The 27018-nt window shown below is 34.1% G+C and overlaps 1 protein-coding gene and 1 pseudogene across 1 annotated transcript in view; one reads left to right on the forward strand and one right to left on the reverse strand.

The window, feature by feature from the left end:
- Positions 1 to 27018, forward strand: part of SLC49A4 (solute carrier family 49 member 4) — a 74203-nt gene that overhangs the window by 38926 nt on the left and 8259 nt on the right. The window contains exons 5-8 of the mRNA XM_033121570.1: positions 1203 to 1311; positions 10751 to 10818; positions 13971 to 14098; positions 25763 to 25945. Of these exons, the coding sequence (XP_032977461.1) occupies positions 1203 to 1311; positions 10751 to 10818; positions 13971 to 14098; positions 25763 to 25945 (488 nt within the window). The remainder of the gene's footprint in view (positions 1 to 1202; positions 1312 to 10750; positions 10819 to 13970; positions 14099 to 25762; positions 25946 to 27018) is intronic.
- LOC117031181 (thioredoxin-like) lies at positions 5627 to 5944 on the reverse strand (annotated as a pseudogene).

The raw sequence follows: 27018 nt of genomic DNA on the forward strand, positions 1-27018 counted from the left end.
TTGTGTATAATATATAAACATATAAACATTATATTGTATAAAATATATAAAATTACATATCTATATCTCAGTAGGGTGCTGGCTAAATAAATTGTGATATACATTCCAAAATAATACTATGCAACTGTAAAAAAAAAAAAGAATGAAGAAGCTCTACATGTATTGACTATGGAAGCTCTTTAAGACCTAAGTTAAAAAGTTAAAGTTCAGCAAGTGGTTGTAATGTGCTACCATTTATGTAAAAAGATTGGGGAAAGAAAAAAATATACGTATATGTATGTATGTATTTGTATTGGCTTGTATATGTTGAAATATTTCTGGGAGGTTATCCAAGAAAGTCATAACACTGGTAATTGTGGGAAGAGGGGGATTCAGGTAAAAGGGAGACATTTTCTCTATATTTTTATACTTGTTTGTTTTTGAACCACTTGAATTATGTTGCCTATTAAATAATAATAATAAGACAAATAATAAAATGATAAAACTGGTAAATTGTATATTTGTTTTTAATCTTTGTTTTTTCTCTATATCTTGTTTATAAGGAAAAACTAATATTTTTTAACATTTGAATATTTTTATTTTTCTATCACAGTTGAAATACAAATATTATATTAGTTTCGGGTGTACAACATAGTGATTAGACATTTACATAACTTACAAAGTGATCACCCCAATAAGTCTAGTACTCAGCTAAGAAACAGTAATTTATCCTTTCAAATATAAGCGTGTTTTTTTTTAACTGAACCTATCTACTCATTCTATGAAATAATGTTGGTAATTCATGCATATAATAAACACTAACAATTTTAAGCAATATGAGCAAAAAGGCTATTCTTACAAAAATAAAGTTTAAGAACTTTGAATTTATTTATTTTATATGGAAATTTATATATATTTTATATGGAAAAATAGTTCAAATAGTCTTTTAATTCAATATAGAAGTATTCGAGGACCTACATTGACTCATTAAAGAGCAACATCTAGTAGCAGACTTACAATTAGCCTAATTGTGAAGGAGGACCTTAAACAACATTTCAAGAATTTGAAGTAACTGATGTAAGAACTTTGAATTTATGAACAAACTGACAAATATTTTTTATTTTTTATTCTAATGTTCTAATTTCCAAATGACTCTTTTCATGAGTAGGAGTTTGAATTCTAACTTTTGAATCTGTAATAATGTTTTCTTTTCTTTTTTACAGCAATTTGAGATTTTTGATGATTGCATTAGCATATGCAATACCACTTGGTGTATTTGCTGGCTGGTCTGGAGTTCTGGACTTAATTTTAACACCAGTGCATGTCAGCCAAGTAAGCATTTTAATTCTTTATATGTTATAGGTATTTTTGCTTCATTTGAATTATAAATATTGTATGTATGTTCTTGGTTTTAGCTCCAGGTCTGGGTAAAACATTATTCTATACCATTGTTGCAAAAACAAGATCTTTGTGAAATAGTTATAAACAATATTGATTTTCTTCCTGGGTTTTGTTAACAGTCATGAATTTCACATTTATTTAGGGGTTATTAATGATGCCAATAAACAGAAAAATCTTAGTTTTGTTGACTCCATCCTTTATCCTTACTTCTTACTTTATAAAGAAGATTAAGGTCCCATCATCAAATATATGGCTTTTCCTACATCTAATTTCTCACTTTCTCTCAAGTCTCAGAATAAGGGTATCTCATTTCTTTAAAAATAATCATTTCACCTATATGCTTGATGCCATTCATTCCTTCTCCTTGCTTCCACATAGCATGGTAGAAAGAGATAGGGAGAGATTTGGAGGGACAAATGGAAGAAATCCAGTATACTAGTATGATATTCCATTGTACGAGGTCAGACAATTAAGTTTGCAAACTCATCCTAGCAAAAGTGCTACACACCTCATTGCTGAATATCACTATGGTCACCTTAGAAGTACTCCCCTTGGAAAGCTATGCACCAATGCCAGCGCCTAGTCCACCCTTCAAAGCAATTTTGGAACTCTTTCTGGAATGGCCATCAGAGCTGTCGCGTCGTATTACCCTTGATGTCCTGAATGTCATCAAAATGTCTTCCTTGCAATATTTCCTTTATGTTCAGGTAAAGAAAGAAGTCATTAGGGGCCAGATCAGGTGAGTAGGGAGGGTGTTCCAATACAGTTATTTGTTTACTGGCTAAAAACTCCCTCACAGACAATGCCGTGTGAGCTGATGCATTGTCGTGATGCAAGAGCCATGAATTGGCGAAAAGTTCAGGTTGTTTTCATCTAACTTTTTCACGCAGCCTTTTCAGCACTTCCAAATAATGAACTTGGTTAAGTGTCCAGCTGGTACAAATTCATAATGAATAATCTCTCTAATATCAAAAAAAGTTAGCAACATCGTTGCAACCAGTTCGCTACTAAATTGTCAGATCTCGTATACTATACAATTTTTTAAAATGCCAAAGCATTAAGTATACAAAGAAACAGGAAAATGTGACCCATACTTAAACAAACAAAAAGCAAAAAAAACAATAGAAAGCAACTCGGAGATAGTCTAGATCTTGGATTTAGCAGACAGAGATGTAATGCAAAAAAGATAAATCTTTGCTTGCTCCAAGTTCAATAATATATCCCCCTATGTTATCTTGTAGAACTGCATTGTCTAGTACTGTAGCCACTAGCAACATGTGGCTATTTAATTTGAAATTTTAATTAGTTGAAATGAAATAAAAATTAAAAATCCACTTCCTCAGTGGCACCAGCCACTTTTCAAGTGCTCAGTAGCCGCTTGCGCCTTCTGACAGCCATATTGGACAGTGCAGATAAATTACATTTCTGGCATCACAGAAAGTTCTGTTGGACAGTGCTGTTCTATCCTTACAACGAAACTTTATCGTTATCCCTGTCACATTTAAACCTAGAATTGAATTTTGTGCTAGTTATAGGGTAGGGGTTAAATTTTTTCCCCCACTGTAGATATGCATTACCCTAATATCAATTTTTGATAAGATCATGCTTTCCCCATTGCTCTCTAGTGTCATCTTTGTCATAATGAAGTGCCCTTATGTACATGGATGTGTTTCTAAACTGTTTTTTCCTCTGATCTATTTGTCTATCTTTGTACCAATACCAAATTGTCTTAAATATTCTAGTGTTATAAGTTTTGATATCTAGTAGAATATTAGTTTTATTGGGATTTTGATGAGAATTTTTTGAATCTGTAGATCAGTTTGAGAATTAACTTCTTTATAATTCTGAATCTTCCAAAGCATGATTATTATATTTCTCTTCATTTACTTAGGCCCTAATATCTCTGAATGATGCTTTGTAATTTTCTGCAAATACTCCTATATATTTGTTAGGTTTTTTCCCAGGTAGTCGATCCTTTTTGAAGCTATTGTAATTGGATTTTGGAATTTTCTCTTGACTGGCATATAGAAGTATAGTTGATTTTTGTGAGTAATTGCAGTACAGCTGATCTTGTTTCCAACAACTTTGTTAAACTCACCTACTTATTGTATTAATTTATCCATAGATATTTTGGCCTCTCGACATATATGCTCATATCAAATATGATGAATAACAAATATATGGAAAAAATACATTTAATAAAATTCAACATTGAGATAATCATATGATTTTTCTCTTTTAAACTACTAATGTGGCAAGTTACATTTCTTTATTATTAAATGTTAAACCAATTTGTCATTGATTTGTTATACTTTTTATATTTCAGTGGATTCAGTTTGCAGGATTTTTTGCAGATATGTTCATGAATGAGATTGGCATATATTTTCTTTTCTCATCCTATCCTTTCAATTCTAGTATTAAGGTTTTGCTAGTCTCAATCAAAAACAGTTTAGGAAGTGCTTCTCAGAAAATTTTGTGTAAGTTTAGTGGTTTAGGAATTTTGTTTTTCCTTAACTATTTGGTAGAATTCACTGATGAAGCTATCTATTTTTCTTTGTGAGAAGATCTTTAATGTGGATTCAATTTCTTTAAGAGTTATAAAAGTATTCAGATTTCCCATTTATTCTATTCAATTTTGATAAGTTGGTAAGAAGCTCTTCACAGCATCATCTTATGATTTTATTAAGTCTCCAAGATAAGTCATTATATTATTCCAGATAATTGATTATCTATGTCTTCTTTCTTATTTTTTTCCTTGAATAATTTAACCAGGGACTCTTTCATGAATTCTTATTTTCTATTTTATTGATTTCTGATTTTATCTTTATATTTTTCTATTCTTTTTTCTTTGAGGGAAGTTATTTTGCTCTCCTTTTTCTTTTTTTATGTGAATGCTTAGCTCCTCGATGTTTAGTTTTTCTAATATATGTATTTTATGGCTATATATTTCCTTTTAAACACAGCTTTAGCTGCATTCTATAAGTTTTGCTAAGTAGGATTTTCGTTATTATTTAATTTAAAATATTTTCTAGTTTTCATAGTGATTTCTTCTTTGAACCATGGGTTATTTAGAATGACATTTCTTAATCTATAAACTGTTGAAGATTCTATAGTTTGTTTTTTTTAATTCCTAACTAAATTGCATAAATGTGGTCGTAGGATATACTTTATGATTTCAGTATTTTCAAATTTGTCGACCCAATATATGATCACCTATATTTTATAATTCTTGGGTATCATGTTTTATTTTTTATTTTATTTTTTTAACAAGCAAAAATAACCAAATTTAATATATACATATGTATGGGAACCCCACATACATAAGAGAGTCTGAGGCCCCATATGCAAGAGTGGTTCAGAGATAGAAAGGAGAATAGAGGTATATTAGACACTATGAGAGAGGGATGAGGTAAGGTGGCTTGGGGGCTTCAAAAGATCACTGCACAATTATAAGAGTAGATGTTTAGTAAATATAAGTTTGCTCTGCCATATATAAGTGGGTCAAAAAGAGATTATCTCTGATACTCTCCCATTATGGGCAAGGCCCCTAATTCAGGTTCTTCTACATAGTTAATTGAGTGGCAGAAGATTTTCTTGAACCTAAAGCTAAGATTACCTTTAGCTCAAAATAATCTGCATACCACTGAGGTATTGTGTTTTATGTACCGTATGTCAGTTAGATCAATTCTGTTAGATGTGTGTTCACATCTTCTATATCTTTACTTATTTGTATTTGCTTGTTCTATCAGTTACTGAGAGAGTTGTGTTAAAATACTGCACAATTATTATAACTTTGTCTATTTCTCCTTTTTATTTTTGTCAATATTTGCTTTATATATTTTAAGACCATGTAAGTGATACACATAAACCTAGATTTGTAATCTGACCAGTGAATTGAACCTTTCATCCACATGAATGGTTTATTTCTAGTGGTGCTTTCTACCTTAAAGCTTATTAGTTACACCAGCCTTCTCTTGGTTAGTGTTTGCATGGTATGTCTTTCTACATTTTTTCACTTTCACACTTTCTTTAGGTATATCTCTTGTAAGTAGCATATCATTTGTTTTCTTTAATCCAGTCTGATAATCTTTTTTTTTAAAGGGTAGAATTAATATTTTATTCTCATTTATAATCAGATGGCAGTTGAGTATTGTCTTTATATAATACTTGATCTTTCCTTTTCGTAAATAAAAAAAATTACAAGTTTTCAAGACCCAATGGCTGGTTATGTTTTCAGAAAACATGATTAAATTAATTCATTGAGGGTGGATTCAAGTTTTTCCTTATTAGCTCCAGAAAATTCACCCACATTTTGTCCATTTTTAAAAAACTGAAAGGTTGGCATTCATTTGACTACACACTCTGAAACAACATTCTGATAGTCATCCACATGTACTTCAAGGAACACCACATTGGAATACTTTTCAGAAAGGGAATGAAAGAAAGGCTTGATCATTTTGCAAGGCCCACACCGCATGGCTGAGACGTTAACTACTATGAGTTTATCTTCTGCACTATTCAAGGCTTACTTAAAAGCATACTTGGTCTCGATCTGCTTCACCATTTTGGCAGCTGAGGTCTGACAAGTGACTGTAAAAACTGAGAGAAGTGATTACAAAGCGTCAGACAGAGCTATAGTCTGATAATCTTTGTGTTTTAATTGGAGTATTTAGTCAATTTACAGTTAATGTAGTTATAGATTTTGGTTTAGATCTACCCTCTTACTATTGATTTTTATTTTGTTCAGTCTAATCTATCCTTTTTTTCCTTCTTTCCTACCTTCTTGTGAACTAAGTATTTTTTTTATTATTCTGTTTTCCCCCTTATTGCTTGGTACTTATAGTCTTTTTTACTATTAGGTGGTTACCCTAGAAAGTACAGAATGCACTCTTGACTTATCAACATCTGTTATAAATTAGAACTTTTACTTCTTCCAGAACTGTCCAAAGTCTTTAGAATCTTTTAACTCCACTTAATCCTTTAGCATTTTTTGTGCTGTAATTGTCATGTACAAGACATTGTCATTATTGTTTTACACAGTTAATATTCATTTACATTCACCCTCATATTTACCCATTTTGTTTTTCTTTGTTCCTTTACTTCAGTCATTTACCTGTGATCATTTTTCTTCCGACTTCCTTTACTTCAATAATTTATCTGTGATCATTTTTCTTGTCTAAAGAACACCCTTTAGAAAGAGTGTGTGTGTGTGTGTGTGTGTGTGTTTTGTGCAGTTCTGTCTGACAAATTCTCTTGTTTGGGTTTTGTTTTTTATTTTGGTCTGATAACGTCTTCATTTCACTTTCATTTTTGAAGATTATTTTTGTAGGACATAAAATTCTTGTTTGGCAGTTATTTTGTTTTGGTTCTTTGAAAATATTCCATTTTCTTCTAGATTCCATTGTTTCAACTGAGAAGTCAGCTCTCAGATTTAAAAGCTTAAGGTTTTCTCTGTCTTTGATTTCAGCAGTTTTACTATGATATAACTATATAACTATACTATGATTTTTAAAAAATTTATTCTGCTTGATGTATATAGGACTTCTTGAATATATGGCTTGATGTCTCTCATCAATTTCTGAAAATTCTTAGCCAATATCTTTTTGAAGCATGCTCTGTTTTTTCTAATTTCACGTCTAGGGACTCTAACTATATACGTTATACCTTCATATTGCATGCCCTGTGTCTCTTAGTCTTTCTTTTGAGTTTTTCATCCTTTTGCCTTTCTCTGCTTCAGGCTGGATATTTTTTTGGGGGGTGGGGGGAATATTGAAGAATAGTGTGTTTCTCCAGGGCCTACAAGCTCCAAGTCATTGTCCTTCAATCTACTTGTGGAGGGCGCAGCTCAGATCCAAGTCCAGTTGCTATTTTCAATCTTTAGTTGCAGGGGGCACAGCCCACCATCCCATGCGGGAATTGAACCAGCAATCTTGTTGTTGAGAGCTCGCGCTCTAACCAACTGAGCCACCCATCCGCCCTTTCAGAAGCTCAGCGGCAGCTCATTGTCTTCAATCTAGTTGTGGAGGGCACAGCTCAGTGACCCATGTGGGAATCGAACGAGCAACCTTTTTGTTGAGAGCTCTCACTCTAACCAACTGAGCCATCCGGCCACCCCAAAGCTGGATATTTTATCTAGCCTTTCTTCCAACTTACTATTTTAGTTTTCAGCTTTGTCTAATATGCTATTGAGCTCATCTATGAGTTACTAATTTGTATTACGTTTTTAAGTTATAAAATTCTTATCTGATACTTTTTCATAGTTTCCAAATTTCTGTAGAAATGCTTGAGCCTGTCTTTTATTTTTTTGAACTATTAAAAATTGTTATTTAAAGTCTGTATTTCATAATTCCTTTATCTGGATCCCCTTTGGGTCTTTTTTATATTTGTCATATTCATTGATGTTTTCTTATCTCCTTATTTGTTCTATGATTTTTGACTGAATTCTAGACATAGTATATGACAAGTTGTAGAGATAATTCAAACTTCAAGATAATATTATTTTCCTCCAAAAAGAACTATGTTTTTTCTTGCAAGAGTCTAAGGATCACTTAATCCAGTTTCAGGAACTGAGATCATTTAAAACCGGGCTTCAGTCCATCAGAAGACTGTTCTGTTTCCAGTTCACAGTACTCATAGGTATAGCCCTTCAGATTCCCCAGCTAAAGGCTGTGGTTTGTTTTACAAGGCCACCCACCCACAGTAAGCCCCAAATTCATATTTTTTTCTTTCTAAGGTCAACGACACTTCTCAGCCCCTTAGCCACCCTTTTTAAAATCAGCAGACATGCCACACGTAAGGGAAAAATGTCCCCAAACACCATGTTTATCTCTCTGGGTTTCCTTTCCATTCTACATCATGGTTCCATAATTCTGGATTTTATTCTTGGCTCTATGAGGCTGTCAGATAGATTTGCCCCCAGATTTTCTAGTTCTCAATCAGAATATTAATCCAAATTACCTAGTGTATCTTCACCATAAGAAGTAAGCCATCCTTTAGTTTCCTAACCTATTTTTATGGATGGCAGGTATTCCAAGCATTCTCAATTTCAAGAAGGAAAAGTGCAGCACCTATTTAAATGCTTCTGATTTTGTGGATCTTACTATGCTTCATCTTATAAACCCTGAGAAGTTCTTCCAAGTATCTCTGTCTGTACAAACTCTGAGAGATACAGACACCATGAATCACACCTGGTATTAAATAAAGAGAAATTTAAAATTAAATGAAAGCAAAAATATTAAAACAAAGAAAAAATAATTAGTTATTAAGTACAATGTTATTAACTAAAGCGAATGTCATGAACAAAGGAAGCAGAAAAATCACACAATAGCCTGAAAAGACCAGGATCCGTACAGTCAAAGCCATAGTGGTTCTTAGTTTGGCACAGGATCCCACTCACCTGCGTAGGGGCTAGATGGAAACGTTTGTGAGCATCTAACAGTGCTAAGTGGGCCTTAGACAGTGGATGCTAAAGGCTCTGCCATGAGAGGGGCAGCCCTGTAGAATAGAGAATTCTCTTGCCCCAAATGCCAATGGTGTAAAAATATTTAGAGATAATTTAAGCTACAGGATGTTCTCTTTCTCCAAAGAGCAGAATTTTTGTTTCTGGCACCAGTCACATAGAATAAAGGATTTGTGTGAAGTTTTTGTATTACTTAGAGTATATTGCTGTGAGAAGTAGAATCCCAGACTTCTGAGACTTAAGAAGAAATCTATTTCTCGTTCACATAGCAATCCAGGACAGTTTGCATAATGATCTAGGATAGTTGTCCATAGTTTGGACAGTTCTTTTCCTTACACTGATTTAGAGACCTAGGCTGCTTCCGCTTTGCAGCTCTTCTGCCCCCTATGATCTTGTTTTGTATGCATGGGTGAAGCTGGATAACTACGTACGTGTATATCCAGATTCCAACTGGCAGAGAGGAAAAGCAAGCATGGAGGGAAGCATACAGCTGTGTACCAGGTTCTAGTCTAGAGGTGGCACACCTCCCTTCTGCCCACTTCCTTTCATTAATGAGAGCTTAGTCATGTGGTCAAATGTAACTGACTAGGGGCTGACACATGTAATCTAGCTAAGTGCCCAATAACATACTTTGGTGGACAGCTGACAATCTCTGTCACAGGTGTAATGAAAAAATATGACTAGAAAAATAATAAGCGGTAGAAGTTAGGTTAGTCAGCTCTCACTCAAGTGCCAGGTCAAGTTTGGACTTTATAGCCTCAAGGAAAGCCAGTAACTTTCTGAGCAGGAAAGTAGAATGATTGGAATAATTATTCTGGCATTGATGGAAGAATAGATTGTGGAGACCATTCATGATGTTATTTCAGGAGTCCAGAGTAAGAAATAAGATAATAAGCAAGTGTGGTAGACGTGGGAAGGAAAAAGAGGAGAAAAATGCACCAGTATTATTAGGGACACATGGAATTTCAGTGGGAACAACAACTAACAAGTATTGGGTACTTTATTAACTCATTTAATTCTCAAAAAAATCTTTATTTTCCCCATTCTACTAATGAGAAAACAGACTTAGACTGTGAGTTGAGAGAGAAGCCAAATCATAAGACTTAAAGATACATGTGTGATGAGAAAATAAAGGTAGCATTTGTAGATAGCTCTGAGTAAGTTTGGTCATGAAGGTGGAAAAGAGTTATAAAATTATTAGATAGATGGAGAAGCATCATCAGGAATAACAGCTCCAACCTTTATTGAACACTTCCTGTATGCCAACACCTGATCTAAGATCTGTACACAAATTATCTCATTTAGTCCATTTTATAGGTAAGAAGATATAATTTGCCCAGAGTCAATAAGCTAGTACATGATGGGGCTGGAAATGTTTTCTCAAAAGCAGAGCATAGCTATACATTTGAAACTCAGTTCAAATTCTCTTTCTCTATCCAGTCTCCCTAAGTGCTCAGCCCTCCACCTAATATTGCTCCCCTTCATATATGTTCTGTTAACACATTTTCAGTTGTTGCCAAATGTTTTAACAGTTAATTATTTCCTACTAGTTTTCTGTATGTTGGCTATTTAAATTTTTTGAGGTCAATGACTGTTGTTTATCCTTTTCCAGTTAACGAGTTCTTAGTACAATGCTAGGTATGTAGAACATATTTGAAAAGCATTTGTTGTGACATTGATTATTATGTTGATTTAAATATTCAGTAAGTTATTCAAGGATATATTTATTTAGATAAGTTTGTTTTACTTAGTCACACATGAATCCTTTCATTTGATTCACTTTCTTAAATAATATTTCCTAGATTTGTTGCCATTTAGCCTTTAACATATTGACTATAGAAGATTTTTTTATGCCTTCTAAATTGCAACATGATGATCTTGAATTAAATGTGTCTGCCACTTTCTTCACAGGTAGATGCTGGCTGGATTGGATTTTGGTCCATAGTTGGAGGCTGTGTTGTTGGAATAGCTATGGCAAGGTAAAAATATTTTATGTTAAACATGACAGTGGCCAGAAACAAACCAAAAAAGTCCAAAGGGACAATCAGCTCCCCGAAATAAACTTTAAAGTTCAAGGAAAAGTAAAACAGGCGTAGGTTAGAGAAGAGCACTTGTTCGGGCTACAAGAAAATCAACATGTAATAGGTAGAATTTGCTGCTACAAGAAACCTTCTCAAGAGTGGTCTGTCCTGAAATGTTTTTGGAGACTAGAGTTGTATTTTCAGTATAATTAAGCTGCCTCTATCCGTATTATTAGATAACAACATCTACAAATTGAACCCAAGGAAAGGTGGTACAGTAATAAAGGCAAATTAATAGTTATCCAGAACAGAAAAGAATAATTTATAAGAGCATATGTAGAACTTTCCATGAAAAGGCAGTATCCTGATTAGGAGATCGATTTATTTCTGGTCTTTTTTGGCAGGTATGTCCCTATGGTTATTTCATTTTGATGAAAAATGTCCATAAAGACTTGCAGTTTCATCAAACTGCCTATGTGAGAGCTTAACACATTATGACAACACATTTTTAGAATGAGTCAGAAGAAAGAAAAAGTGTCATTTATTCTCAAAAAGGAAAAGAATGAAAATGTCACTCATGTAGGTGTCTGCCTATAAAACTACTCTCTGTGTTTCCAAAGAAATAATATTCATTCACTTCCCAAAACATTTTACCCTGTTTAATCCAAAACAAAATTAGGCAATCAACTTTATCAGGAAAGGAAGAATCTAAATGACATATTTAGGGAGATCAAATAAGATAGGTAAATCACCTCAATATCTAAATACTTAAGCATAATTGACACAGGATAATATTATATCTAGACCTTAAAGTTTGCATAGTGTTTCTGGGATGATGAAAGAATAAATTGATGCTGTAATTTCTAAATCATTTTATCTGAGGTTTTTATAAGTTAGGAAAATAGAAGAATAAAATCTAAAAGCTAAAGAAGAGGAATAGGAAGATAGCTATTTGTAGCAAATAATTACACTGATACTGAAATACATTGACCTGTCACATTTGACAAGAATCATACCTAATTTTTTCTAATTAAATCTCTAAGCTAATTAGAGTGAGTCATCGTTTACCAAATTCTATTCTGAGCACCAAATAAGTAGGAGGGAACTATTACATATCAGAAATGACATCTCACATGCTCCTTTCTCTTTATTTTCTTTCTATAAACCCTTAATTTTAACTATAGAGGGAAAAATCAGAATAAGGACTTTTGTGTTTTTAATTTGTTGAAATGGAAGTTCTTAAAGTAAGTACTGCCCTTACTCTGGGATTTGAAATCAATTTTAGGTATCTCCTAGGCCTAAAATAAAATTTTAAATTACATTAATAACTCTATTTTGGGGATCTGTAGAATAGAACCCCTTTATAAACTTGAGTGCTTTGGGTAATTATGTTGCTAAATGTCACTATTAAATGTACTACTTTGGTCTTAATAGTATACTTTGATGGTATCAGCCCATTTGAAAGGACTAGGTCCCCAAAAAGCAGACTACAGTGGTCACTTTATTCTTGGGTGATCTGGCCCTGTGAAACTTTCTCACTGTTCAACTTCACTCAACTTGGATTGTCTCAGAAAACTTTTATTCTCTCATACCTGGCCATCTGCGTAATCTGACAAGTAAGTTGATAGCAGCATACCAAGTAAACAGCGTACCAAAATATAAATCAGAAAAGTGATTGGTGAGCATGGAATTAAAACAAAGTGTTTAGATTTTCTTGAGGGACATTTCTGTCAAGCTCTGGAACCTTTTTCAGAATTTTTAAAATAAGAATTTTCTGCCTGTGAACTTTCATAGTTGAGAACAAACCTGTCATTGGGCAAAGATGCATCCATTTTTCCCACCAAAAGATGGCATCAGCTCTCATAGGAAGTCATTTTAGTCTAGAAAGTGCTTACATACATGATTAATTGTGTCACGTCAAACAAATGAAAAACAAGAGATAGTATTGAAAGTGTTAAGGACAGTCACATAATTACCACACAAATTAAAATCCATTTTAAACAACTTCAAAGAGAAAACATGGTAAATGTCATATTTGAGATGGTATCTGTTTTTCTACAATGGGAGCAATTCTGAAGGACAGTGAGTTGTGTGTAGGCACAGCCAGAGGATTGTACCTGTTCAATCAACAGTTAATCAGCAGATGAGGAGAAGTCATTGGCAAATGGAAAAGGTTTTGGCCATAACTAAATGATAAGCATCTCTACCAGATTCCTTTTAGTTTCATGTTAATTCAGGACAAAGGCAGGGATTTTAAGAATTTAAAATGCTATGAAACAGTAGTCTCAAGCTTTGAAGAATAGTATTCACTATTCCAGAGCTATGTTCTTGCTCTCGCAAAGCTTACAGTCTGATAAGGGAGACAAAAAATAAACAAATGCAAAAACAGGAGAAATTCCAATAGTGGTAAATGGTATGAAGAAAATAAAAGAGTGTGGAGGTGGGATAGGGAGTGTTTCTTCAGTGAACATGGAGAGCCGTGTTGACCTGCGACCTGAATGACCTGAGGAATAGCAGGAGTGAGTTATGTGAAGAATGGGGGCACCAGCATTCCAGGCAGACAGCACAAGTCCGTCACTGTGGGAAACAACCTTAGCACGTGTGGGAAACAGAAACAGGGCCGTCCAGCTGGAGCATAGGAAAATAAAGGGAGAGTGGAGGCAGAGACCAGATCACATAGGACCCCAAAAATGCTAGGGGAAGCCTTCTGTTTGTTCTTGGAGTTTGAATTTGGGGAGGGCCATCTTTGCAGGTTTATGTCAACAACTGAGCCTATTTTCTAAAACTAGAACAATATTATAGAATGTTTGAAAATTATAGGAAAATACAATGAAAGTAGAAGTGGCATTGAAAAACCTGGAATCCATCCTATAAGTGATAGATCCTTAACAGAGATTACCTTTTGTGTGTTTTTATAAGAGAAAACAACATTTATCACAAAATAATATCACACACACACACACAGTGTACCAGTTAAAATTTTTTTTAAACTTGGCTTTTAAAAGGATGTATAGAAATTTCAAGAAATTACCATTAAATGAAAATGTGTCATTGATTTAAGTAGTAGTTTAAAAATTCATCTAGAATTAATAGACGTTGTTTCTTTTCAGGTTTGCAGATTTTATCAGGGGTATGCTGAAGCTAATTCTTCTCCTCCTGTTTTCTGGGGCTACGCTATCGTCCACGTGGTTCACCCTGACCTGTTTGAACAGCATCACACACCTGCCTTTAACCACAGGTGAACACAGACTTCGGAACTTTGAGTAAATATTTTCAGTTCCCAGAAGTGTGTATACTCTGACAGTAGGGCTTTTTCTTGCTTTCTCTAAGTAATTGTTAAATATACAAAAAGGTCTCCCTTGTTCATTCATCAAACCATCACCCCATCTAACAAGAGTTCAAGAAATAACTAAAAATATTTTCATTGGTATTTTACATATAGAAAAGAAGTATAATCTTTAACCTAAGCTTATATAGCATGGAAAAGCTTATATCCTTTTAAAATTCATATCAGAGCATCATGCAAAGATTTTTATCTTCTTTATAGCCATTACATCATTGTGAGACAGTAAGGAACATGAACAAAGGCAAAAGCTATGATGTTTGAAGTATACTCCAGTAAAATTCTTTGAACCAGCACCTATAGGTTTATTTTATATTTAGTCTTATTACATCATCTGTAAAAAATAAAACTCACTTGAAATACCTGTTGGAAGTATATTAGAGACAGCTTACTTAGTTCATCCAATTGACCTGAAACATTTATAGTTGTTTTTATTGTTGTTATTAGTATCATTTGGGGGTCTGTATTCGTTTTTATGGCTGCTGTAACAAGTTACCACAAAGGCTGTGGCTTAAAGCAACACTAAGTTATTCTTACATTTCTGTAAGTTCTAAGTCCAACTCGGGTATAGGTAGGCTAAAATCAAAGTGTAGGCAGACTCTGAGGAAGAATCCATTTCCTTGCCTTTTCTATTAGCTGGAGGCCGTCCCCATTGCTTGGCTTGTGGCTCCCTTCCTCCATTTTTACAGCCAGCAGCATCCTGTCAAGTCCTTCTCACATTGCATCATCCTCACCTTTCTTCTAAGGCCACATCTTCCTCTGAACTCTCATCTTCTGCCCCCCTCTTCCACTTTTAAGGATTTGTGTGATTACATTGAGCCCATCCAGATAACCCAGGATAATCTCTCAATTTTAATGTCAGCTGATTAGTAGCCTTAATTCCCTGAGTAGCCTTAATCCTTTTTACCATGTAAGGTAACGTACTCACGGGTTCCAGGGACTGACATGAATATTTTGTGGGGTAGGGTGGAAGTGGAAGGACATTATTCTGCCTACCATAGGATCTTTGTAAAATTACTGTGACAAATTATTTTGTAAACCAAGAGGGCTCTGTTATTGCTTCTTTCTTTACTTTAACAAAAGATTATTTAAGATGCATACAGTAGGCCCCCATCTTGTCCGAAGGTGTATTCTCTAAGACCTCCAATGGCTGCCTGAAAGTGTGGATAGTACCAAACCTTAGATATACTGTCTTTTTTTCTTATACATACACCCCTTTTCACTTAAAATAAGCATTTATGGCTTCTTTTTGGCATATCCAAATTGCCAGCATCATTATTCTTATGTTTTGGGGTCATTATTAAGTAAAATAAGGGTTACTTGCACACAAGCACTTTGATACCACAACAATAACTAACCAATACAATTATTCTAATAACTGAGCTGGCTATGAAGTAACTAACGGGCAGGGAGCGTGGACAGTGTGGGTACACTGCACAAAGGGGTGATTTACGTCCCTGGCAGGACAGAACCAGAAGGTGTGTGATGGCATGAGATTTCATCACACTACTCAGAATGGTGTGCAGCGTAAAATGTATGAATTGTTTATGTCTGGAATTTTCCATTTAATATTTTTGGACTGCTGTTGATCTCAGGTAACTAAAACCTCAAAAAGCAAAACCGCAGATAAGGGGGGAACTACTGTATTTTTTATTCCATTTGCAAGTAATATTCAGCCACCTTTTGGAATATGTTTAATTGTAAGATTGTTTGTTGCAAAGGTAGATTGTAGGATTGTAGGACTATTTGTTACAACAAGCACTTGTATGGGTAGGAGTAAACAAAGCTGGCATGTACGGGCCATAGGACTCATGAGAGAAAGCTTCCTTTTGTCTACGGATAATTAAGGCAATACTGCGTATCCCAACTTGGACTTACACAGTTTACACATCAGAGTTATCAAATCTTTCCAAGACACCCATTTATTTGGGAGTTCCTGTCACTTTTACAGTAATAATAGGACAAGGGGATAAGGTTGCCCTATACGCATGATTACCAAACTGCACCGAGCCAGCCGCCAGGGAGTGCCACAGCAAACTCACAAGGGCAGAACAGGTTATGTTCAATTTCCGAAGGAAATGGATATTCCACATCTCCCACATACTGTGTGAATCTCTGGTTCAAGGAACTTCCCACTTTCAGCATTATATCCTGCTACACTCTTTTTGATGATGTCCTATCTTTGCCCAGTTAGGTTTTCTGTAGTTGCTGTGATAAAAAGCAAATACCCGACAAAAATCAGTGTGGAACAGGAAATGAGGGTGGAGGTGTCAGTCTGGTTCCAAGATTTGAAAGAGAAGTTGTGCAGTGCCCATCAGAAGCACATCCCATTAGTAGGTAGTTTTGGTTATTTAAAAATGAAATAAAAATGTATTTCTTTCAACATATGGGTATTATTTTTTGAAATAGCTACTAAACTGTTAGGACATATATATGTATTAAATTGTTTGGACCTAGCTATGTAATTAATAGAATTGTTAGCTATCTCTTTTGGCCTTGGAGCACCACGAAAAAAAATCACTGAGACACTGAGGGTGTTGAGAAGGAAGGTTTGGAGACCTCTGCTCTATACCATTGTGCTGGGACTCCTCTGTAATGGTTATTGCTTTTCTTTTGAAGCCCAGTTGTCCAGAGTAATAATTTTTGGATACTCTGTACTTTTTATACACTAACATTCCTACTTTAGGGTTTTGAGCAATTTTGGAAAGTATTCTGGGCCAGAATTTTTAAAAATTTTATTCTAGTATAATTTCATAATTTAGCAGTTGTACGACATTCTGGTAGAACAGTTTTAGTTTACAACTCTTCTTCATGGCATTACACGCAGATTTTTTTGTGATACTGTATGTCAAGTATGCATCTGTTAGATCTTACAAGAACATAGTCATGAGTACAGATTTCTTTCCCTTGAATTAAGTGTCGAATATTCATTATAAGATAATAACATGTATTAAATTTTATGTATTTTTTTATTTACCATAAAATTAACAGTTTTTCTCTCTGGATGGAGGCACTAGGAATGAATTTAATTTTTTGCCTCTTTTTTTTCCCTGAGATTTGTATAATGAACATGTTTACTTTTGTAATCAGAAAAAAGGCATATATTTGAAAACAATACATCTTTTTAAATCTTGAAAGAAAATTGATTTAATTGACCCTGGTCAAGACTATTTCTCCAACTGGTCCTTGAAAATGATTATGTTGAACAGAAAGGAAAGCAGAATTCCAAATGAAATCAAGGACAGAACTGAAAGGTTGAGGTTGATGTGGTCATTTATTTATAAATTCTACTGTTTTCAATTGCAAGTCAGTTTTAGGTACTTCCGAAAGATGCATTTTTATTATTTTATATATTTATATTTTATAAACACACTGGGTTAAGGACTAGATTTATTCACATTCCTTCTCTTAATTATTGTATATTTTGTTCTCTTTCCTAATACCACTAATACTTAATTATACCGGGGGTGCCAAAAACATGTATACACACGACTTGTATTCATCTTTTGTTGTTGGTATATATTGAGTATTACAATTTTAATACAGTTTTTTCCTTTCTTAAAATGTGTATACCTGTTTTAGCACCCTCTATGTTTCATCTCCCCTACCAGCCTGAAAATCTGGAGCATGGACTTGTGCCTTATAAATTCTGACCTCAACTCCTACCGCAGTACCTACCACAAGCCCTGAGGAATGAATGAATGAGTGAATGAATTCTGAGTATCAGTAGATATGACTTATTTCCAGTAAGAGCAATCATGGCCATTCTTTGTTATGCAGCATTAGCGGTAGGATGACTAAAGGGCACATTTTAATGGAACAATGGAAAATTTGAATAAATCTGTCACAGATACTCTTACTGTCTTTGTAAAAATATGACGTAATTCCTTTTAAGTAAAAGAGATTTCATGAAAGGGAACTTACTACAAAATCTAATTATAGACAAATCTAGACCTTTAGGCTGATATGTAAAGTCAGTAACGGCAAATTCATGTCTCATTTTTTAACCAGAGTCATTCTTTTTTTAATTAGGAAAATAGTATATAGTTTTTTTCCCCATTTCTAGAAAACTTGGTATTTCTGTTACTGGTTTTTATATACCAGAAAAATCTACATGAAAAGTGTTTGAAGATATATGCATTAATTTTAACTGATGACATAATAAATTAAAAGCTAGTTAATTTTGTTCAACCCATATAAGTGCTACTACCACTAAAACCTTCTATCAATATCTTTCTGTTGTCCACTGATCTTGATATTATTGTTGCCATCTCTATGGAAGAAAATTGAATCATTATGTTCTACGTAGGCATACTGTTTTGATATATGTACTTGCAAACATACATCTTCTTGGAGGCTATCAGCAGTATGCTTTATTCCTTAGGGAAACTCAATATTTAAAATTGTATTATAGCTTCATTAATTGAAGTATCTACAGTACGGCAAATAAATAAACTCATGACTAGATAATGAGAGTTTCAAAATCTTGAAATTTATACTTTGTACATTATTCACCTTATCTTAGAACTAGATGTCTAGCCCCATTAGCCACAACTCAGTCATTTCTCACAGAACAGATGAATGCTTTGAAAATGGCGTTTTGAAAAATGTTAGCACTTCGGTGTTGAGTTTGCTGAAACAATGTAATTTGAGTTTTTAACAGAAGTTGCCTTGGGAGAGGTTCTTCATTTAATTCACATTTCTAGGATGCCATGATGGTGATGTCAGAAACCAGTAGTGGATGGTAAGTAAGGGTGGATGATTAGCTAGACACAAGCCCCTTGAGAGTGATAGCTGACTACAAGCTGACGTCATGTGATACTTGAAGAAAGAAAACATTTGGTTGTATTGAAAGGCATGTGACATTTATAGGCTAGAGAGTAATCCTCTTAATATATTTTCATGTGTTTTATATTTATTAAGATAATTATGTCCCATTTTGATAGCATGCAAAGAAGTAAAAACATACACTTGCCCCAAAATTGGGGATTAAATGAGGAAATTCAGAAAAGAATGATGAATGTGATTAAAGAAATGCACATTATTAAGGAAATTAGGGTTTTTAAGCTTTAAGGAAAGAAGGCTGGAGTGACTTAATTATTTTAAATTGTATTAACTAAAAGTAACTGTAACTCACGTTCATGACTGTCTGATCAAGAATGAAAAAGTAGAACGTAGATTAAGAGAATGGATTTGTGAAAAACCTTAAATGTAAGAGTCATGAAATGCTCAAAGGGCCTATTGAGGAAGATCATCCCATGTATCAATGTGATTTTCAAGAAGAAATAAGTCTTCAAGAAGAATCTGTGTTTCTGGAAGGTGGAGGACTTGATCAGGTGATTAGTCAGTGTTCCGTGACTTAATAGCCTTCAGAACCATAAGTAATTCTTTGGGGACTTAAAAGTTACTTATAAACCTCTATCTATGAAATCTGGTTTCTCAATCAGTCTCTACTCTGGGCCCACTATTACAAAGTATTATATGCTTCATTTCTGTGAGATAATTACTTTGCCTTCCAGCCCTCAGACAATGTAAACATAACTGTCAACCTTTATAGGACTAAACTATGCCAACAAAGTGGCTAAACAAGGGCCACCACAGATTAATAACACAAAGAAAGAAAATCATCATCATTAATGAGTATTGCAGCACGATATGCCCCATCCTCTTTTGGAATCACTGTTTCATGCACTGGATTTTTAAATTAGTGGTCGATTATGAAAGCCACAGCAGTCGATTATAGGAAGAAAATGTGAGACTGAGACTCTTCTGTGAGACACAGCTCAGTGATACAGAAATGTATATCGGCGTGTGTGTATACATATGTGTATATTCTGTATATTAAACATGCTGAGAAACTATGAAAAAACTATGTAGTTAGTATTGCTGATGTTTACTCTTTCTCTTTATACATCTGTCTTTATTTCCAAAAAGTATTTTCACTTGTAGTATCAAGTTTAGGTTGTAGAAATATTTTTAGTAAAGGTCTAATTTAAGAATTCCCAGTTAACTTTATCATAAAATAAAAATTTAGTCAGTATGCATAGGAATAAAAATTTATCCAATAAAGTATATCAATATTATAAACCTACTCTTTAGGGAAATTTCTGATTTTGATCTTTAAGATAAGTCATAATAAAAATTTATTGTTATTTTAATAATCCTTATTTCTTATTTATAATGCTTCTTAAGACTAAAGACATTCTCTATTCTTATCTACCTAGAAGCACCTGTAAGATTTTTGTTTTTAATATCCAAGTTAAGCTCTCCTACATGTATTTAAATTTGTTATTGATGTACTTAAAAGAACCTTGGTCATCACCTGGTATTATCATTTAATAAATGTATCTCTTCCATTACAGTCCAGATATTTATGCATCTGACTGCAACCTGAATACCTCCCAAAAGAGGAGACATATTACCTGTTCCGTTGTTAGTCAGCTCTGGGTCCTGAGAAATTCTTCTTCCTTTGGAGATAACTAATTTGGAACAACATAAATTCCTCAGAGCAAGTCAGCTGCCTCCCACTTCCATTGATGGGCCCTCAAAACATTTGAAGATATTTGTCATGTCTGGCCTTAGCTTTTAATCTAAACATCCCCCAGTTGTTACAACCTTTTGTCATCGGACATGGATTCCCCACCACTGACCACCGTGACATAGTCACTCTTCTAAATCTGCCATAGCTTGTCACTGTCCTTCTCAAAATGTGTTACTAAAACTTAGCACACTTCCCGTGCTGCACTCAGCACCTAATATTGTGAGGGTCTTGTTTTTCGTGATTAGACATAGTTTTTTCTAAGACAATGAAGTATAATTAATTATCTTCTTAACACTGTGCACATTAATGGCTGCTGAGCCAATAGGCATCTATCATATTCTTTTAGATGAGGAGAGATTTGAGGATGGAGCGTGTCCTATTTACTGTTGTAGCATGGCAGCTTACATATAATGGGCTCCTGATAAATGTTTTGAAGAAAGGCTTAAGCTAAAGTTTTCCATTTTATATATCTAAGCAATAATTTTTTGGACCTATTTTACACTTATCATGATTAAAGTTTATCTCTTTCTTTATAACCTTTTCGTGCTCTATTTTTTATTCTGTCATCTATCTTATGTGCAATCACTCCCAGCTTTGTACAGAATACAGATTTGGGAAGCATTGCCTATTGTGTCAATACCATTGAATGAAAGAAATACCAAGCCTTGTTTTTATTTTATTTTTTTCCAATTTGACAAGAGTGGCTTGCTGGAAAACATGGTAGCTTCTCTAGGCCTTAATTATATTATTATTAGCACTGCTAGCCTACAGTGTTTCTAAATAAGTCAGTTTGACTTCCAGAACTTTGGTTAGTTCATCTGTAAAATACTTTACCTGCCTCAAAGAGTTGATAGGATGATCAAATGTGATCATATATTTGAAAGCATTTTCACAAAATGTTTTAAAAGCTATATAAATCCAAGATTTGAAATTGTTATTGTTATTGATGTTAGCTTGCGAATTTCAATCAATGTTGAGTGGAAATCGTTCTTATTCTTATCTGAAATTTTGTGATTTGTTTTATAACCACTAATCATCTAAGGTTTGAGTGTTTTGGTTAATAAGAATATATTCATACATAGTTTTATTTCCTTATTTAAAGTTTAGAAATTCGGTTTGTCATTGGCTGCCGGGGTTGGGGGAGCAGTACTTTCAGGGTTATCATCCAATTCATATTCTTGAAATACATCCATTGTAACTATTTTGTCTACACAGGACTTTGTCATCTTTGCAATTTAAATTATGGGCCTGTGAATTTTATTAGCTCTTTTGAAAAAACTACATCAGCATTGTGTTTGTTCTGCTAAATTATTAATACCTTGACTTTTCATTGAGAGGCAATTTGTTATAATTTTAGTATCAGTACTATAGAAAGTCATGGAAATATTTAATGATCATGTAGTTTGAACCCTCTCTGACTAGCAGGAAATTATCTTGTCTGCCTGACTTTTAATAGATGACATTCACCCACTGGATCTGCCAAATGTGTATAAAGATACTGTATCAGACTCTAAACTGAAAACTCAAATGGAAGTCAAATTCAGACTCTTAATAATCGGCTTCTACTTTATGCATGTCCCAGAACACTGGGGAGGAATATATTAAATCAGTCCTGACACAGCTACCTTTCCTCCATTCTGATTATGAAAATCTTAATTTAACCCTTTCCTGTGTAAATTATTTTGATTCTTTAGTTTCTGCAATAAGAAGTGATTTCAGCATCTCTCTCCAGGGTAAAAGAACCTCTTGGTCATCATTTTTATAGTAATACAAGAAGTAAACATCAAGAGTAAGAGAATTGAATGAAAATACTCTTTTTTATTGCCGGGCTCTGCGGTTATGTCCTTCATCACAGCCCACTTATCCAATGTATAACAGGAGTTCTAATAGATGAAGTGGGAATGTTTGTGTCAAGGACCCTGCACTGAGACCTGCTTATGTGGCTCGCAGGTGTCAACATCGGGGCTGTGGGTCAGCTCACCTGGTGATAACCATTTCTGAGTCAGTGAGCTGACAAACTTGCATGGAGTGCAGTGAAATCAGTTAGCCAATTCATTATTTCATTACCAATGAAATTTCTCTTTTTTATTTTGTTAAATAGGTAAGATATACAAATAGTAAAAAAAAAAAAAGTCAAATTCAAATAGTAGATGAAGGGTATGCAATGAAAAATGTCTACCTCCTGTGGCCCCCAATTTCCCTCTCTAGAGGCAACCCTGAATGTCAGTTTCTTGGGTATTTGCCCAGAGAGTTTTGTATACATTTACAAATGTGTGTGTATGTGTATCCTTTTAAAAAATGTAACACTTTTCTGTATCTTTTTTACTTATATATCTTAGATGTCATTAGTATCAGTACATACATAGTTACTTCATTTTTAATGGCTGAATAATATACCTTTGTTTGGATGATTGATACATTTTTAAACAACCAACCCCCTATTGGTAGATATTTAGCTTGTTTTTAATCTTTTCATACTACAAACTATTTCAGTGTGTGTTCTTTATATACTTGTACCTGCATAGCTATAGAATAAATTCCTAGAACTGTAATTTCTGATCAAACAATAAGTATATTGTTTACTCTAATATGCATTTTCAGATTACCCACCAGAATATGAACTATTTACAGTTCCATCACCAATGTTTAATCACAATAGAAAATTTATCTTTTCCAGTGACAAAGATTTCCTCTTCCATTCCTAGAATTTAGATACTTAGGAAACCAAAATCAGAAGATTTGTAATGAGCATGAAATGAAGCCACGAGAGTTGCTTCATGGCCGTGAGGGGATTTTCAGACAAGGCCCCTGCTTCACCAAGCTCTACTACTCTGAGACATCCCGTGTGTGTGTGTGTGTGTGTGTGATGCTTGATAAAAATCGATACAATCAAATCTCTCTTTTCAAGACTCCACACCAATAGTCCCGTTTCTGTATGTCCTCATCATTACATCATCATTTTTTATTTTACAACTTGCAATGACTGTTATGTACAGATTATGATTCTTTTTCAGGTATAACATTTTAATTTGCTTGATTACAAATTATATGTGAGTATATTTCCTTCAGAAATATAAGTGTCGAAAGGATTATTTTCATAGTTTCTAAAAAATAGTAATTCCATCACTGGTTTGTGAATAATTACTTAGAAGTAGCACCTTCTGGTTCTTAAGAGAGTGCTTTTTCCTGTCATTTTATTTCAGTGTTGTCTTACTTTAAACTTCTGGGCTCATCTGTGTTTGGGTCAGTAGCCATTTCTACTCTGATTTCCACTAACTGACCAATAAATTATTATAAAGTGTTTTGTAGATATAATATTCTATAAAAGCTACCAGTGATAGTCCCTCCCTAGATTTCCTAATGGACCATTAATGTGCCATGTGTTAAGTAAAACATGTTGATTGATTTACGTGATCTATGTCTAGCAAATATACAGTGAGCATGAGGTGTTAGGTTTTGTTCTGTTTTTAAGAGTCTCTTGAAAATTACTTCATGTTTTAAATGGTATGTATTATAACTATCAGATGCTTCCCATTTAATTCTGTGGATGATTCGGTCCCTGCTTTAGCCAGCAGTATGTTCTTTTTCACTGTCATCCTTTTGTTCTCTATTTCCTTATGTGTCTTCTATTCAGAGAAAGTCAAAGTAATCACCAGCTGTTTTTGTTATCAGAATGTACTAAATAGTTTATAATCCTGGAAGGCCAGTATAATTGGAAGAGGAAGCAGGAGTTGGGGTTAATTAGAGAAATTCTATTAGAAAACAGTGGATATTATTGTTTTCACCCCTTCCACAGTGTCATGGACTGTTAATTATTGTAATCAGTTATAAATTCTGATAATTTGATATGTTCTATGAATAATACATAACAGATTTAGGGTAACTCCCTCATTTTCTGCAGTTCTTGTACAGAAATTTCTTTTCCTTAATAAATATTTTTATTTAAAATATCTTCCTGGTAACCTTAAGCTTAGAATAAATTCTACTCATTATCATCACTGGGCATGATATACTTTTAGCCTATAGGGGATGTGTTTTAGATTTTTAAATACGATATCATTTTTTTCCTTACTGGTTCTGTTTTCACCTTCAAATTAAAATTAATGAAGGTTTGTATGCAGACAATAGCAATAGTATAATTATTTGGAGTACGGTGCATTTCTCTAAACATTCTTCTAAGAAGAATGTCCTTATTCAAAAATTTCACTACAGAATAGGATTAATAGGCTTTTTATTGGCTAATCTAAGATCCTAACCACTATTAATTATATATTTCTGGGTGAATTTTTTTCTGTGTTTCAAAAACGTTAGAAATTTTTAAAGAACTGTTGACACAAAACTCATTCAAAACTTGAAGACTGGTAGAAGAGGGTAAAGGGGGTCAAATATATGGTGATGGAAGGAGAACTGACTCTGGGTGGTGAACACTAATGCAATATAGAAAATAAAGAAAAAATATTGATTCTGATAATTTGATATATTCTATGAATAATTCTATTTTAAGTGTTTCTCCAGGAATTATATGCTGAATAATTTTTATTTTGTATTTGAGGGCTACTTTAATCAGTCTCTTTAAATACATAATTTTCAGTAACAATGTTTCTTACATTTATTCTTAGATTTTAAATTCTCTTTAAAATTATAGAATTTGTCTAGATTTTGGATTAAGTTGCTATATTTTATCGATCCCTCAGTTTTTCAGGAGTGTGACTAAAGGGGAATAATCCTTTTAATTCTATTATTATGGTAAAATTGTTTCTATGCTTTGGAATAATCCACCACAAAGATAAAGCAAATAAGCTGGTAATCATCCAGGAACAAAACCTTTTCCTAAGTACTCCACAAAAACCTGAGCAAAGAACTGACGGATATATGATGCTTTATCAAATTTTATCAACTGCCATTGAAAAGAGGTGAAATTGCATGTCGGTAACTTATAGAAGAGAAGACCCAGAAGATCTATCTGATAATACTCACTGCTGCTACTGGAAACTAAACTGTTTGTGTTTTTATTTTAGTGACACTGTATGCCTCCTGTATTCTCCTGGGAGTGTTCTTGAATAGCAGTATACCTATATTTTTTGAGCTTTTTGTGGAAACTGTCTACCCAGTTCCAGAAGGAATTACTTGTGGAGTTGTCACTTTTTTAAGTAATATATTCATGGGAGTACTTTTATTTTTTCTCACATTTTATCATACAGGTAAGAAATTTGACTTTTTGATTCCTGTCTCCATGTGTTATAAGAGGAGTCTGTGGCAATGCTGCATAGGGAATTTATATGGAGAATCCCCACTAAGGCAGATTACTTTATTTGAGCTTTCACATGACATTAAAATACTTTCAGTTGTTTTTTTTGAAATGCATCTTAGCCTGATCTAATGCACCCTCACCCCCTAGAATTTCTGATTTAATTAACCTGGATAGGGGTCCAGCATTTATAATTTTAAAGCCCCCCAGGTGGTTCTAATATGCAGATTGTCATTAAGAACCACTGGTGTATTGCTTTTAAAAAAATACTTGGAATCTACAGTCTTAACGTAAATTAATGTCAGGGGAGTATAGTTTAAAGCCTTAGGAATGAAGGAGAGGTTCCCCAGGGGTGGATAGAATACACAGAACAGCACTGCCCAGTGGAACTTACGATAATGGAAATGCTCTTATCTGCACTGCACTGCCCGACACAGTGGCTACAAGCCACTAGTTCCTAGTGCAGCTGAGGAACTGGATTTTTTATTTGATTTCATTTTAATTAATTTTAAATAGCTACATGTGGTCAGTGCTGGTGTAGACTTAAAAAGAAGGTTGAAGTTAGAACCCAAGAGTGCACCTTTGTAGAAGAGGGAGCTCCTTATGAAAGAGGAAGCGATGGGTCCTGAACCCATGTGGAGGAATGCACTTTGGACGAAAGAAGAAAGGGGAGAAGGCAGCGTCAATGGGCACGGAGGCAGATACCTTTGCTGGGCAGATTGTTGAAGGAGTTCCTTCTTGATGGCACCACCTTTCTGCTTAGAAGCCAGTTTATCTATTAAGAATTGGTGGGAAGAAAGTGGAGAAAGGGCTTAAGGAGAGAATGAAATTTTGAAATAACTTTTGAGGGGAATGGGAGGGGACGCTGTGGGGACAGAGCCAGGAGTGCAGTTTCCAGGCTCTCGGCCTCACGTGGAAAGGTGCTGACTCAGGTAGTAAATGGCCATCAACTGTGATTGGATGGCCATCAGCTGTGGCTAGTTGGCCGTCAGCTGTAACCAGTGAGCCATTGGCCACTAATATAAC

Source organism: Rhinolophus ferrumequinum, chromosome 2 (genome assembly GCF_004115265.2).
Source record: "Rhinolophus ferrumequinum isolate MPI-CBG mRhiFer1 chromosome 2, mRhiFer1_v1.p, whole genome shotgun sequence".
In the NCBI taxonomy this organism is placed as follows: Eukaryota; Metazoa; Chordata; class Mammalia; order Chiroptera; family Rhinolophidae; genus Rhinolophus; species Rhinolophus ferrumequinum.